The following is a 16,223-nucleotide window of genomic DNA, read 5'->3' as shown; positions in this document are numbered from 1 at the left end:
GCCCCGCCAGGCACTCGCTCCGCCTCTTCGCCCCCATTGGTCCTAAGCGCCGCCCGGCAGCCCTGAGGTTGGCCAGGCCGGGCCTGTGGCGTCCAATAGGCGGCGGCGCCGGCTTTCCCGCGGCCGTTCGCTGTTCCAGTGGGTCGTGGCGGTGGCGGCGGTTAAGGGATGTAACGGTCGCCCGGCTCCGGCGTGACGATGGCGGCCGTAGGGTCCGGAGGCTGTGCGCGGAACGATGCAGGGGAGAAGCTGCCCTCTGTCATGGCGGGAGTTCCGGCGCGGAGGGGTCAGCCTTCCCCGCCACCCGCCCCACCGCTCTGCCTCCGGCGGCGGACGCGACTCTCGACGGCCTCCGAGGAGACGGTGCAGAACCGGGTGAGAAGCTGCTCGTCATGTCTACCCCAGTTCCAGGCCTCCTGGGTTTCCCCTAGTCCCGTCCTGAGAACTGTGGGCCCGACTCTCAGTTCCCGGCCAGTCCCCTCAGGCTGTTCCCTGTCTTGCCTCGTCCCCTAAGTCCCGCCCCTTTAGCCATGGCCCCTCCCACTTTCCCTCTCCTCGTTGCATTCCCGGCTCCACCCTCAGCGTTGGAGTAATTCCGGGGTTCCTGCCTGGTTCCCACCACTGGGGAATGCATTTTGCTTCTGCAAATCACAGCCTAGTCCTCCTATACTTTAACCCCCGTTCTATCGCCTTTAGACGTCACGATCATAGCTCACTGCAGCCTCACTGCCCTGGCCCCCGCTGGGTCATTAAGGTCCCTTCGAGGGTTCAGTCCAGAGTGTTACCTGCCCCAACTCTTCCACGCTTCTACCTCGCCTTCTCTCACCTTCTGCGGTCTCTATCCTTTTTCCTCACGAAGGTGGGATTCTTAATCCATATTGTCAGTCAAAACTATGACAAAGACGTAAGAAGTTATTTATAAAATCTCCGCAGTGCTGCCTGGGGAGGAGGGCGTACAGAACAGTTCCCTAAATTCTGAGACAGAAACACAGAAGGAATTGATTTCACAGTAGGTAGAAGGAATTCCATTAGCACAGCGGCAATTAAAAAAAATTGTTTTCCAGCTCTGTAGGCACAAAATCTGTTTTTATAAAATGGAGATGATAAGAACCAGACTACTGGTAGGGCGCGGTGGCTCACACCTGTAATCCCAGCATTTTGGGATGCCAAAGTGGGCTGTTCACCTGAGATCAATTCAAGACCAGCCTGGCCAACATGGTGGAACCCCGTCTTTACAAAAAGTACAAAAATTAGCCGAGCATGCTAGCGCGCTCCTGTAATCCCTGCTACTCGGGAGGCTGAGGCGGGAGAAATCGCTTGAACCCGGGAGGCGGAGTTTGCAGTGAGCTGAGGTCAAGCCACTGCACTCCAGCCTGGGCGACAGAGTGAGACTGTCTCAAAAAAAAAAAAAATTATACTATTGCATTGGAGGGAAATGAAATTTGACTTGTGATCTTCTTGGCACAGAGTCCATATAAAGGGAGGATACCTGGTAGCTGCTGGTGGAGCTTGTTCCTGCCCCATGACTTTCTCCTGCACTGTGATTATACTGCCCACTCCTGGCTACAGGGCTCTGGCTGTACCTCCCATGTCCTCCCTGTCACCAGCGTTCAGTCACATTGGCCTGCTTTTGGTTTTCCTGAGGCTCCATGTTCTTTTCTGCCTCCTTAGCCTGGGTTTTTTGCTGCAATCTACCTGGCTGGCTCCTTCCCATCCTTGAAGTCTCAGCCTGAATGTCGCTATCTTGAAAGGCCTTCTTGAACCCCATTCTAAAGCAGACACCCTGTGCCCGGCCTCTTAGTACTTTTATATATATAAAAGATTTGAATCCCCACAACAAGCCAAGAAGAAGGCACTATTATCACCCCTGTTTTACAGGTAAGAAGTCTGATGCCCAAGATCCTACATCTGCGAATGGCAATGTTGATACGCAAAACCAGGCAGTCTGGCTCCAAAGTCAGCACTTTGGGCTGTACAGGAGAGACACAATAGTGACCAAAGGTAGACAGTTTCCCCACATCAGATTCACAGTCCGGAAAGGTGGGTGTCTCACCCAGCACCCTATACATCATAGCCTTTATCTTACATGTTCCTGAAAGTGCTTTTGAGCTATTAAACTACGTATAACAATATCAAATTCAGAGAGGCATTATAGCAAGGTGGCTAAGAGAACAGACTGCTGATGGTATGGTTGGACCCAGGCAGCCTGAGCTTAAACTTTAGTCCTGTTCTTCCTGGCAGTTTATGAACTTTGCTTTTTCTTTTTCTTTTTTTCTTTTTTTTTTTTTTGAGATGGGGTCTTACTCTGTCATCCAGGCTGTAGTGCAGTGGAGTGAGCTAGACTCACTGCAGTCTCAGCCTCCATGGGCTCAGGTAATCTTCCCACCTCAAGTCTCCTGAGTAGCTGGGACTACAGGTGCATGCCACCATACCTGACTAATTTTTTTGTTTTGTTTTGTATTTTGGTAGAGATAGGGTCTTGCCGTGTTGGCCAGGCTGGTCTTGAACTCCTGAGCTCAAGTGATCTGCCTGCCTCGGTCTCCCAAAGTACTAGGATTACAGGAGTGAGCTACTGTGCCCCGCCAAGTTATGAACTTACCTGTGCCTCAGTTTTCTTATCTGTAAAATGAGAATGATGTAGAAATCTTTCATAGGGTATTTGTGAGGATTAAATGAGGTCACATATCGTAGGCACTCAGAACAACACTGGCACATGGCAAGTACTCTATTCATGTTAGCTAATACTGATACTATGACTGTGTATTTGGGGTAATATTTATTTATTTTTCTTGTTTGGCAGTACAGAGTTGATCTGTCTTGCAAAGACCTAGTCTAAAAGTGACCATTCATACCAATGCCCAGTAATGCTGATCGACAGATAAGACAACATGAGTGCCATGGCTTGGTTGTTTATGTTGGAATCCTGGCGCTACCCTTTCCTGGATGGGTAACCCCTTTTGGCCTCTGTTTCCTCATTTGTTTTGTTCCTTTTCTTTTTCTTTTTTTTTTTTTTTGAGACGGAGTCTCGTTCTGTCACCCAGGCTAGAGTGCAGTGGCTAGATCTCAGCTCACTACAAGCTCCACCTCCCGAGTTTACGCCATTCTCCTGCCTCACCCTCCCGAGTAGCTGGGACTACAGGTGCCCGCCACCTCGCCCAGCTAGTTTTTTGTATTTTTTAGTAGAGACGGGGTTTCACCATGTTAGCCAGGATGGTCTCGATCTCCTGACCTTGTGATCCGCCTGTCTCAGCCTCCCAAAGTGCTGGGATTACAGGCTTGAGCCACTGCGCCCGGCCTTCTTTTTTTTTTTTTTTTTGTGACAGAGTCTCACTCTGTTGCCCAGACTGGAGTGCAGTGGTGCCATCTCAGCTCACTGAAACCTCCGCCTCCTGGGTTCAAGCGATCTTCCTGCCTCAGCCTCCTGAGTACCTGGGATTATAGGCATGGGCCACCACACCTGACTAATTTTTTTGTATTTTTGGTAGAGATAGGGTTTTGACATTTTGGCCAGGATGGTCTCAAACTCCTGACTGAGCCACCACACCCAGCCTTGTTTAAATTTTAAATATTACTGTTCATATTGTTGAAATCTCTCAAATTTCTGGACTATGAATCTGATTGGGGAAACTGTCTACCTTTGGTCACTATTGTGTCTCTCCTGTACAGCCCAAAGTGCTGACTTTGGAGCCAGACTGCCTGGGTTTGTATATCAACATTGCCATTCGCAGATGTAGGATCTTGGGCATCAGACTTCTTACCTGTAAAACAGGGGTGATAATAATGCCTTCTTGGCTTGTTGTGGGGATTCAAGTCTTTTATACATATAAAATTACTAAGAGGCCGGGCACAGTGGCTCTTGCCTGTAATCCTAGCACTTTGGGAGGCTGAGGTGGGTGGATCACCTGAGGTCAGGAGTTCGAGGCTAGCCTGGCCAACATGGTGAAACCCCGTCTCTACTAAAAATACAAAAATTAGCTGGGCATGGTGGCGTGTGCCTGTAATCCTAGCTACTCAGGCGTCTGAGGCAGGAGAATCGCTTGAACCTGGAAGGTGGAGGTTGCAATGAGCCAAGATCTCACCACGGACTCCAGCCTGGTGACAGAGCAAAACTCCATCTCAAAAAACAAATAAACAAAAAAAAGTACTTAGAAGCTTATTCACAGGTCACCTTCTCACCACGGCATTCTCCCCCTTCCCCTGCACTCCTGACCTCCTTATCTGCTTTCTTCTCTCTTGCACCCATCATTACTTGGCATCTATTTCACATATTTGTTCTGCTCCTTTTCTATGTCCTACATACCCATCACCAGTAGGACATGAGCCCCACGAGGGCAGGGATTTGTCTCTTCCTCACCACTCTGTGCTCTTCACCTAGCGTCGTATTTGTCAAAGGAATGTTGAGAGAACAAGTGTTAGCTGCTGGTGGATGGCATGGCCACAGAAGCTCAGTGAGTGGGTGTTGAATGCAGCAGGATCTGAATGGGTGGCCAAGGCAGCTGCACCATGTGCTGCCAGCTGGGGCGGGTGCCTCTGACTTGGGCTTTTTCTTTGCAGGTGTCACTCGAGAAGGTGCTTGGCATCACAGCCCAGAACAGCAGTGGCCTAACCTGTGACCCTGGCACAGGTCATGTGGCCTACCTGGCAGGGTAAGCAGATAAGGGCCTCGATGTCCAATCATTGCTAGGGAATTTGGAGCTTGGAGCCTGAAGCCGTCCATAAATCGCTCTGAGCCTCATCTTTTTCACCGGTAGAATATGGATAATGGGGCCTGCTTCTGAGAGCTGTGGAGAGGATTCCATAGCCCCCTGTCTGTCTAGAACAGTTCCTGGCATGTAGTGAGTGCAATGAAAGCCTTTATTATGACTACAGGGGGGAGGTGACAACGATTCTGGGAAAGACAGGTGATTAAAGTCCACGCTGTGGTGTCAGGTAACCTGGATTTGTGTCCCAGCTCTGCCATGTATGCTGCTCTCTGAGCCTCTTCCTCTGCCTCTGTTAAACAGAGCTAGTGACCCTCTCTGCTTGCATAGTTGAGAAGACTGAAGAAGATGCTACAGCTGTTCTTTCCATAAATACTCATGTAGCCTGGCACTGTGCTAAGGTCATCCCCTCTATGGGTTTGTTTCCTTATCTATAAATGGGCCTACAGAGTCCTGACCTGACCTGACAGTTGTGAGGATTTAAAACAATTACATCTCTCTCTCTCTTTTGTTTTGTTTTGTTTTGTTTTGTTTTGTTTTGTTTTGTTTTTTTGAGACAGAGTCTGGCTGTGTTGCCCAGGCTAGAATGCAATAGTGTGAATAGCCGGGCGCGGTGGCTCAAGCCTGTAATCCCAGCACTTTGGGAGGCAAAGACGGGCAGATCACGAGGTCAGGAGATCGAGACCATCCTGGGTAACACAGTGAAACCCCGTCTCTACTGAAAAATACAAAACACTAGCCAGGCGAGGTGGCGGGGCCTGTAGTCCCAGCTACTCGGGAGGCTGAGGCAGGAGAATGGCGTGAACCTGGGAGGCGGAGCTTGCAGTGAGCTGAGATCCGGCCACTGCACTCCAGCATGGGCGACACAGCGAGACTCCGTCTCAAAAATAAATAAATAAATAAAAATAAATAGTTTGAATAACAGCTCACTACAGCCCCAACCTCTTGTGCTCAAGTGATCCTCCCATCTCCACCTCCCACGAGCTGGGACTACAGGCACATGCCACCACAGCCAGCTAATTTTTTTTAGTAGAGACGAGATCTCACTCTGTTGCCCAGGCTGGTCTCAAACTCCTGAGCTCAAGTGATCCCCCACTCCCCACTCACAAAGTGCTGGGATGGTAGCCAGCCTAAGGTCTTTATTAGCCTAGGGCCTGACAGACATTACCTCAGAGGAAGTGCTGGTTTCTATTTAAGAACATAGTAATGTTAAAGTGCCCTAGAATTCTCAGTGTAAACACCTGGAGGAGGGGGAGGAGGAGGAGATCAGAGAGAATCGTCAGTGCAGAGGGAGCTTGTTTATTTGTGGGCTTTTCTGGTGGGAATAGAATCATCCCAGGACCCCAACAGTCCCCCCCAGTTGAGGCACATTTTCCTCTTTCTCCCCAGCTGTGTGGTGGTGATTTTGGACCCCAAGGAGAACAAGCAACAGCACATCTTTAACACTGCCAGGTAGGCTGAGGCCTGAGCCTAGGGGCAGGGGTGGAACCTGGGGCTTGGCACACCTCGCCTCCCCCGCATAGCCTGGAGGTACTCATGGGTAGGCGCTCACTCGTTCACTCACCCGTTGGCTCAGCAGCATTTGCCTGTGTTGGGTGCTATTCCGTGTGCTGGGGACACAGCAGTGACCAGAGGAGAGGAGAATCTCTGCTGGCTAGAGTGAGACAGACGGTAAACCCGTCAGCAAATTACTCGCTGATCATGATCAGTGCTGTGGAGGAAATGATGGGGGATGTCTTCGGGCAAGTTTGTGGGCAGAGAATAGGAGGAAAGCCTTATCACAAGGCTCCAGGAATGTTGCCTTGACTCTGAGGCCTGAAGGAAGTGAGAGGGTGACCCATAAGAAGCTGTAGGGAGAGCGCTTCAGGCAGGGGGTACAGCAAGGGCAAAGGTCCTGCAGTGGTTAATAATCTCGGGTGCTTTAGAAGCAGCCAGGGATCTGGGTGCCTGGAGAAAGGGAGCAGGGGAGATGAGGCTGGAATAGGCAGAAGCCACATTCCGTGGTCCTTCCAGCCTTGGAGAGGGGCTGCAGAGCATGCTGAGTGTAGAGAGCAGCCACAGGAGGGCGCCATAGGCCAGGGATGTGCTTTTCACCCCCAGCCCTCCAGCAGCTCTATTCCCTGCTTTGCTTTTCTCCACAGAATTTGCTCCTATCTCTGATATGCTGTCCAGTTTCCTCATTGATGGTGTTCACTGTGGGTCTCCATTCCTCAGTGTGAGCACTCTGAGAGCAGGGACTTTCTCTGAGTTCATTTCTGTGTCCCTAGCACCAAACAGCAGTGTCTGGCACACTGATGGCTATTTCCTAAGAGAAAGACTGAACATGATTGGGGTTTTAGAAAGATCCTTTCAGCTGTTATTGGGGAAGGACCTGCTCCTCTGCCTTGGGGCTAACTGATCACTGTGTTACCATGGGATGTGGTCCCAATAGGGCTGTGACCTTTGGAAGGCACACCATGTCCCTCCTTGGCATAGCTCAGGCTCTGCTCCTTTGGCCCAGTTCTCCAGGTGAATGGATAAGGAGTGGGTTTTCTCCTGCCCTTATGGTTCCTAAGATACGGTCTTTAAGCTACGGCAGGTTCTTGTTATGTGGCAGAAGTGCATTCCCTCTTGAAAGTGGCTTTTTGGACCTTTTGCTCCTGACTGGGTTCTGTTACCGGTGATAAGGGTGGAGCTGGGTTCCATTCCTGGCTCAAGCGTCTATTCACTGTGGAATCTCAGGTGAGACACTTCTTTCAGAGCCTTGGTCTCTGAAAATAAAATAGCTGCTGGTAATTGGGAGAGCATTCGTAAGGCAGCAGCTACAAACCAGAGTCACACAAACTTGCCCAATGCAGTGTGTTTTAAAGGTTGGATAAGTGGACAACATTTCAAGTTTTTTTTTTTTTTTTCTGAGACGGAGTCTCGCTCTGTCACCCAGGCTGGAGTGCAGTGGCTGATCTCAGCTCACTGCAAGCCCCGCCTCCCGGGTTTACGCCATTCTCCTGCCTTGCCTCTCGAGTAGCTGGGACTACAGGTGCTCGCCACCTCGCCCGGCTACTTTTTTTTTTTTTTTGGAGAGAGGCGTACACTGTGGCCCGGGCGGGAGTGCAGTGGCCGGATCTCAGCTCACTGCAAGCTCCGCCTCCCGGGTTCACGCCGTTCTCCTGCCTCAGTCTCCCGAGTAGCTGGGACTACAGGCACCAGCCACCCCGCCCAGCTAGTGTTTTGTATTTTTTAGTAGAGACAGGGTTTCACCATGTTAGCCAGGATGGTCTCGATCTCCTGACCTTGTGATCCGCCCGTCTCGGCCTCCCAAAGTGCTGGGATTACAGGCTTGAGCCACCGTGCCCAGCCGCCCGGCTACTTTTTTGTATTTTTTAGTAGAGACGGGGTTTCACCGTGTTAGCCAGGATGGTCTCGATCTCCTGACCTCGTGATCCGCCCGTCTCGGCCTCCCAAAGTGCTGGGATTACAGGCTTGAGCCACTGCGCCTGGCCCATTTCAAGTTTTTTAACACAAAAATCCACATGTCCCTCTTGTTTGAAGAAGTGAGAAATTCTGGCCTCTGGGGCCCAAATTCCCCTGTGGCAGTGATGGACTGAGCTTAGTGACATTTGTCAGGCCCGTTGTGGCCAGTTCCTCATACCTGTGTTGCCTCCCTAATCCCTGTAGGCAGTGGAGTGGGTGGCCTGGATTTGTAGTAGATGGCATGCGGGTGCCCACCCTGGGCCACCAGTGGGTGTACATTAGGAGGTGGTGTGGCCAATGTGGGAGTTTTCTTTCCGACTGCATATCAGAAACACCTGGTCCCTATGCCTCACCCCAAGAGAAAGCCAAATCAATTGATCTGGGATGAAACTTGGGCATTGGCAATTTTGAGACTTTTTATATTGAAATAATTTCAGACTTAGAATAGTACAAAGAGCTCATATATACCTATGTACCTTTCACATATTTCCCAAATGTTAGCTTTTTTTTTTTTTTTGGACACAGAGTCTTGCTCTGTCACCCAGGCTCAGCTTACTGCAGCCTCTACCTGCTGGGTTCAAGCGATTCTCATGCCTCAGCCTCCCAGGTAGCTGGGACCACAGGCATGCGCCACCATGCCTAATTTTTTGTGTTTTGATGGAGACGGGGTTCACCATGTTGCCCAAGATGGTCTCAAACTCCTGAGCTCAGATAGTCCGCCTGCCTCAGCCTCCCAAAGGCTGATTACAAGTGTGAGCGAGCCACTGCACTTGGCCAAATGTTAGCATTTTACCACATTTGCTTTATCATTTTTTGTCTATATGCATATTAATTTGTTCTGAACTATTTGAGAATCAGTTGTAGACATGATGCCCCTATATCTCTCAATACTTCAGGCCAGGCATGGTGACTCACACCTGTAATCTCAGCATTGTGGGAGGCCTCAGAGCAGGAGGATCACTTGAGGTCAGGAGTTTGAGACCAGCCTGGGCAACATGGCAAAACCCTGTCTCTACTAAAAATACAAAACTTAGCCGTGCCTGGTGTCAGGCGCCTGTAATCCCAGCTACTCCTGAGGTAGGAGAATTGCTTGAGCCCGGGAAGCGGAGGTTGTAGTGAACCAAGATTGCGCCACTGCAGTCCAGCCTGGGCAAGAGAGCGAGACTTTGTCTCAAGAAAAATAAAGTAAAATAAAATAAATACACTTTGGGAGGCCGAGGCAAGCGGATCACCTGAGGTCACGAGTTTGAGACCAGTCTGGACAACATGGTGAAACCCCATCTCTACTAAAACTACAAAATTTAGCTGGGCATGGTGGCGGGTGCCTGTAATCCCAGCTACTTGGGAGACTGAGGCATGAGAATCGCTTGAACCCGGGAGGTAGAGGTTGCAGTGAGCCAAGATCACGCCATTGAACTCCAGCCTGGGTGACAGAGCAAGACTCTGTCTCAAAAAAAAAAATAAATAAATAAAATAAAATAAAAACTTCAGTGTGTTTTTCCTACAAAAAAAAAAAAAAGACAGTCCTTCTAAACTGTAATATATCCAGCAAAATCAAGAAATGAAAATGGGTATATCACTCCCATTCACTCCCCAGAGGGCTCCATTCAGGAGTCAGCCTTTGTCCCATGAATGTCCTTTATGGCCAAAGGGTTCTGTCTAGAATCACACTTTGCATTGAGTTGTCCCCTCAGTCTCCTTCAGGCTGACGTGGCTCTTCTGTCTTTTCTTGACTTTCAGAATCTTGACACTTTTTTTTTTCTGAGACGAAGTCTCACACTGTCACCCGCCTGGAGTACAATGGAGTGATCTCAGCTCGCTGCAGCCTCCACCTCCTGGGTTCAAGCGATTCTCTTGCCTCAGCCTCCCGAGTAGCTGGGACTACAGGTGTGCGCCACCACTCTTGGCTAATTTTTGTTTTTTGTTTTTTGTTTTTTTTAAGTAGAGATGGGATTTCACTATGTTGGCCAGGCTGGTCTCGAACTTGTGATCTGCCCGCCCCAGCCTCCCAAAGTGCTGAGATTACAGGCATGAGCCACTGCGCCTGGCCGATATTGACACTTTTGAGGATTGTAGATGAGGTATCTTGGGTTTATTCCATGCTTCCTCAAGGGCAGACTCAGGTTCTGCATCTTTGACAGGAACAGACCAGAAGGGGTGCTGTGTTCTTCTCAGTGCCTCCTCTCAGGAGGTCTCCCATGTCTGGTGGTGTTCACTGGGAGCATTTGGCCAAGGTGTTGCCTTCCAGATTCCTCCACTTCAAAGCCTGTCTTTTCACCTTTGTGATTAGCAAGTATCCTGGGGAAATCTTTTCTGAGACTGTGCAAATATTATCCTGTTCCTCATCAAACTTTCACTCAACTAATCTTAGACTTTGACACTTTTCAGATGCTCCCCAGGGAATTATAATGTACAGCCAAGACTGAGAACTACTGGCTTAGAGGTCAGGGCTCTGTCCTATCTGGTTAGTTAACCGTAGCAGGGGACTTCCCTGTGTTGCAGTCACCTCATCTGCAAAGTTGGTTCATGAGAGCCCTGACTCCACGAAGCATGCGTGAGGAATCAGTGCAGTGATGGCCACGCAGCATTTGCTAGAGGGCCAGGCACAAGGTCGGGGCATGCGACAGGTTAGAGGTGGCTACAGACAACAGAAAGCCCTCCACAGCGTAGCTTAAAACCCAAGAGCATGCTCTTCCTGCACATCGTAAGTCCGGAGGTGGGCAGCCCAGGGGCTGTGTCTCTGAACACCAGGGACCCCACTTTTTTTTTTTCTCTGTTTTTGAGATGGAGTCTCGTTCTGTCACCCAGGCTGGAGTGCAGCGGTGCCATCTCAGCCCACTGCAAGCTCCGCCTCCCAGGTTCACACCATTCTCCCGCCTCAGCCTCCCAAGTAGCTGGGACTACAGGGGCCTGCTACCACTCCCGGCAAATTTTGTTTTTGTATTTTTAGTAGAGACAGGGTTTCACCATGTTAGCCAGGGTGGTCTTAATCTCCTGACCTCGTCATCTACCTGCCTCAGCCTCCCAAAGTGTTGGGATTACAGGCATGAGCCACCATGCCCTGCCCCACTTCTTTTTTTTTCCCAAGACGGAGTCTTGCTCTCTTGCCCAGACTGGAGTGCAGCGGTGCGATCTTGGCTTACTGCAACCTCCGCCTCTCGGGTTCAAGTGATTCTTCTGCCTCAGCCTCCCGAATGGCTGGGATTACAGGCTCCCGCAACCACACCTGGCTATTTTTTGTTTGTTTGTTTATTTTTTGAGATGGAGTCTCGCTGTCTCTCCCAGTGTGGAGTGCAGTGGCATGATCTCGGCTCACTGCAAGCTCCACCTCCAGGGTTCAGCCATTCTCCTGCCTCAGCCTCCCGAGTAGCTAAGACTATAGGCACCCACCATCACGCCCAGCTAATTTTTTTGTACTTTTTAGTAGAGACAGGGTTTCACCATGTTAGCCAGGATGGTCTCAATCTCCTGAACTTGTGATCTGCCTGCCTTGGCCTCCCAAAGTGCTGGGATTACAGGCCTGAGCCACCGTGCCCGGCCTATTTTTTTTGTATTTTTAGTAGAGATGGGGTTTCATCATGTTGGCCAGGCTGATCGTGAACCCCTGACCTCAAATGAACCACCCACCTCTGCCTCCCAAAGTGCTGGGATTACAGGCGTGAGGCACCGCACCCGGCCTCCATTCCTCTCTCCTTCTGTTCCACCCCATTTATTGTGAGACTTCTGGTCTTGAAGTCACTTCATGGCCCAAGATGGAGTTCTGGCTATTCTGTGCTTATTTCAGGAGGGGAACTGGTGGGAAGTGGGGCACGCAGCATGTCAGTTTACTTCTCCTTGGCCAGACTGAGTCACGTAGCTGTACCTGCATAGCTGCAAGCATGAAACTGGGATTATGTCAGTGAGGAAAGAGAGACAAGTGGATATCCAGGAGGCAGCTTGCCCTGTTTGCTGCTGTAAGGAACCACAGGAAGCCTGGGAAGCAGGTTGACTTGATGATGAATATTCCATGAAGTTGCCAAAGTCTCACTTAGTGACATTTACTTAGTTATCTGCACGCCAATTTACCATCTCATGTAGGGAGACAATTATTGTTAAGGAACAAAGGTAAAAACAAGATTAAAAGAGAGAGGGGAGAAGAAGGAAACCATACAATCTCAGAATGGTGAATCTTGCTGCCAGAAACCTGCCAGCTAGCCTGTTCATTCAAGTCCTTGTGCAGGCTAGCTAGGAGTATCAGAAACATTTTGGCTGTTTATGGATTTTCCAGAATACCTTGAGTATTTATCAGTGGAGCACACGCTGCAGGCTACCTTGATGTGATGTCTGCCAGGATCCTCCCATCAGCACCACCCCTTTAGGCCAGGCCTGTACCATTTCCTGCATCTCTATTTCTCAGTGTTATAGGGTGGGTGGGGTCTTAGGGTACCCACTGCGGCAGAGAGAGAAGAAAGCAGGGTCCCCATACAATGTCTACCCCATTTGGGTTTGGTGTCTCAGGGTGGAAGGGGCCTTTGCATTTACCCCCATTTCTCTGGGTGCTGTGCTGGGCACGCCAGCAGTACTGGCTCTGTGGGAGCTGCTTGAGCTCACCTCCCCTGGCCTCTTCCGAGGCTTGGGAGGCAGGAGAGGGCAGAGTCCTATCAGAGCTGCCAGGATGGGGTCTGACTGGCCACCCTTAGCGGAACCAGTGATCAGCTCTTTTCTTTATCCCCAGGAAGTCTCTGAGTGCTCTGGCCTTCTCCCCTGATGGGAAGTACATAGTGACAGGGGAGGTGAGTCATGATCGTGATTGAGTGGGAGTGGGGGTTGGGGGGTCTCGGGATCCATTCCTTCTGCTCCCAGTAGGCCTGGGAGTCCCTGGAATAGCTCCTTCCTGGGCCAGAACAGCCCCATAGCAGATGGGGGAGATGGCTTTTGGGCACACCCTATGGCACTGCAATCTTCGGCCTTGACAACCCCTCTAGCCCTGCCTGGTACAGAGCCCAGCAGCAGTAATGACCCCACCTTCCCTAGAATGGGCATAGGCCTGCTGTGCGCATCTGGGATGTGGAGGAGAAGAATCAGGTGGCGGAGATGCTAGGCCACAAGTATGGTGTGGCCTGTGTGGCCTTCTCACCCAATATGAAGCATATCGTGTCCATGGGCTACCAACATGACATGGTGCTCAACGTCTGGGACTGGAAGGTAAGACCAGCAGGCCTGTGACAGGCAGCCAGCTGCCAGAGCATCCTGTGTCTTGGGCACTGGGAGAGCTATATGAGAGGACGCAGTAAAGTGCTCACTCACCCAACACATGACAGCTATTGAGCACCTGCAACATGTTGATCCCTTATTGTAAGGCACAAGACAGGCGCCCAGCTAGAAGAATTATAAATATTTTTATATTGACCAGCTGTGATCTTAGCCAAGTGACTTAACATCTCTGTGAGTCTGTTTCCTCCTCTGTTAGATGGATATAGTACTACTTATCTTGTTGAATTGTAAGACTTTAATGAGTTGATAAGCACTGGAAGGCTGGGCTTTGGAACAGCTGTGGAGCTGGCAGAAGTGGGTACCAAGTCCTGTCTCTGCCCATAACCCACTATGTGACCTTGAGCACATGACATCTTCCCCTCTGAGCCTGGTAGGGTTGGGGAGAGGCGCCTCCCTCATGGGGCTATTGAGGGAATTTCATGGGTTATCCTGTGAAGGGCTCAGGGCAGGGCCCAGAGCAGGAGCCCCATCCGTGACAGCCATAGGTTGTGTTGTCCTTACATCCCAGCCATGACTGTCCCCAATACCATGTGTGGGCTGCAGAGCTTAGACCCTTGGGAGAGCTCTGGAACATACTCTCCTGGGGGGACCATTCTAAGCCTCTGTCCCCTCCTCTGTGGTGAGGAATGAGCAGGTTGCCCCACATAGGTTTCCCCATACAGCAGCTCCCTGGAGGGTCCCAGGAAGACAGACGTGGAGTGGAGACGAGCAGGGAGGCCCAGGCAGTCCAGTGGAATGAGTGCTGGCATGAGCTTTGCACTTATTCTTCCAGAAAGACATCGTAGTGGCCTCCAACAAGGTATCTTGTAGAGTCATCGCTCTCTCCTTCTCAGAGGACAGCAGCTATTTTGTCACTGTTGGGAACCGACATGTGAGGTTTTGGTTCTTGGAAGTCTCCACTGAGACAAAGGTGAGTTTCTGTCCCTGCCCCTTTAACCAGGCCCTGAGGGAGTCACAATCTGTGGCAGCATGGCCTGTTTCTCCCTGGGATTTGAGGGCAGTGGTCTCGGGCCATTTGACCTCTCAGGCCCAGCTGCTGCTTCTGGGCCTGCTCTCAGGGGGCTGATGCACAGGCCCTGCCAGGAACCCCCTGACCCTGGGACCAGCTCTCATTCTTGGACTGCTGCTTCCAGCCCCCCTGTCCAGAGTGGCAGGGTTCTAGTGTTTTCTTTCCTTCTCCTCCATTTGGAAAAGCTTCTTAGAGTTCTCCTGTTTCGTTGTGTCCTATCATCTGGTCATGCAGGACCCATCGTGGCCCTGTTGGGGGCTCAGCTGTGTGGACAGTATCTCCCTATGCCCTCTGTGTCTCCAGGTGACGAGCACAGTGCCCCTTGTAGGGCGCTCAGGCATCCTGGGTGAGCTGCACAACAATATCTTCTGTGGTGTGGCCTGTGGTCAGGGCCGGATGGCAGGCAGTACCTTCTGTGTGTCCTACTCGGGCCTCCTCTGCCAGTTCAATGAGAAGAGGGTGCTGGAGAAGTGGATCAACCTGAAGGTACCACCTCCCTCTCTGCCATCAGTTGGACAGGCTCTTTCTCATGATATGTGTCTGCAGGGGTGTTCATCAGCATTGACCACACGGGTTCTGCTTATGTGACTAATGGTAAATGACACCCCCTCTCTGAGCTTCAGGTTCCACATCTGTAAAATGGGAGTACTGCTGCCCTCTCCACAGAGCTGATAAAGAAGTCACGTGAGATAATATAGGCAGTGAGCACACTGCTTGGTAACCTGAAATGGGCTCAAGGTGACAGTTGTTTCCCCATTACTATTTGATCTACTTCACATTTCTCTTCTCCTTTGAGCACTCTGGCTGGTAGAGGATTGTATTTTTAAAAACTCAGAGGTACCATTGATTTAATAACTTTTCAGTCAAAAAAGACTACACAAAATACATGAACTTTTATTTATTTATTTATTTATTTTTTTTTTTTTGAGACAGAATCTCGCTTTGTTGCCCAGACTGGAGTGCAGTGGCCAGATCTCAGCTCACTGCAAGCTCCGCCTCCCGGGTTTACGCCATTCTCCTGCCTCAGCCTCCTGAGTAGCTGGGACTACAGGCGCCCGCCACCTTGCCCGGCTAGATTTTTGTATTTTTTAGTAGAGACGGGGTTTCACCGTGTTAGCCAGGATGGTCTCGATCTCCTGACCTCGTGATCCGCCCGTCTCGGCCTCCCAAAGTGCTGGGATTACAGGCTTGAGCCACCGCGCCCGGCCCTTTTATTTATTTTTAATTTTTTTTTTTGAGATGGAGTCTTACTCTATTGCCCAGGCTGGAGTACAGTGGCGCAATCTCGGCTTACTGCAAGTTCCGCCTCCCAGGTTCAAGCGATTCTCCTGCCTCAGCCTCCCAAGTAGCTGGGATTACAGGCGCCTGCCACAACGCACAGCTAATTTTTGTATTTTTAGTAGAGACAGGGTTTTACCATGTTGACCAGGCTGGTCTCAAACTCCTGACCTTTAGTGATCCACCCGTATTGGCCTCCCACTGCGCCTGGCCATAAACTTTTAAACTAAAGCATGATCTATCGATACATTGCAGAGCTTCTTTCCTTTAGTATCTGAAAGTTTGTGTCCAAGCTATTTTCCCATCTGGAATCAGTTGCCCATTTGGCTATCAGCCAGAGCGTTGTGGTTTTCTCTCCTGTTCCTTGCTTGCCTTTGTAACTCACTCCAGAGATCACCTTTGAGGTTAATGGCATGTGGAAGAGTTCCAAGTTTTGTATTTGTCCTAGTTGGTTAAACATCATTTTCTCTTTTTCAAGCAAGTGAAGAGCTTTCAGTAGATAGATGTTTAGTTCTTAAGTACTAAATGACTCA

At 50.4% G+C, this 16,223-nt stretch overlaps 1 protein-coding gene across 3 annotated transcripts in view; it reads left to right on the top strand.

The window, feature by feature from the left end:
* The first annotated feature begins 31 nt into the window (after positions 1-31).
* WDR62 (WD repeat domain 62) overlaps positions 32-16,223 on the top strand; it is a 51,670-nt gene continuing 35,478 nt past the window's right edge. For 2 of the 3 annotated variants that reach the window (XM_023198179.1, XM_023198177.1), the window contains exons 1-7: positions 32-375; positions 4,555-4,646; positions 6,090-6,152; positions 12,865-12,922; positions 13,164-13,334; positions 14,176-14,313; positions 14,716-14,898. In XM_023198179.1, coding sequence (XP_023053947.1) covers positions 199-375; positions 4,555-4,646; positions 6,090-6,152; positions 12,865-12,922; positions 13,164-13,334; positions 14,176-14,313; positions 14,716-14,898 — 882 coding nt within the window. In that variant the 5' untranslated portion in view covers positions 32-198. The remainder of the gene's footprint in view (positions 376-4,554; positions 4,647-6,089; positions 6,153-12,864; positions 12,923-13,163; positions 13,335-14,175; positions 14,314-14,715; positions 14,899-16,223) is intronic. The other variant, XM_023198178.2, reaches the window with a different exon arrangement.

The sequence above is a fragment of the Piliocolobus tephrosceles genome, chromosome 21, assembly GCF_002776525.5.
Source record: "Piliocolobus tephrosceles isolate RC106 chromosome 21, ASM277652v3, whole genome shotgun sequence".
NCBI lineage: Eukaryota > Metazoa > Chordata > Mammalia > Primates > Cercopithecidae > Piliocolobus > Piliocolobus tephrosceles.
Note: the sequence above shows the minus strand (reverse complement) of the source record. Positions and strands in the feature narration are given on the sequence as shown.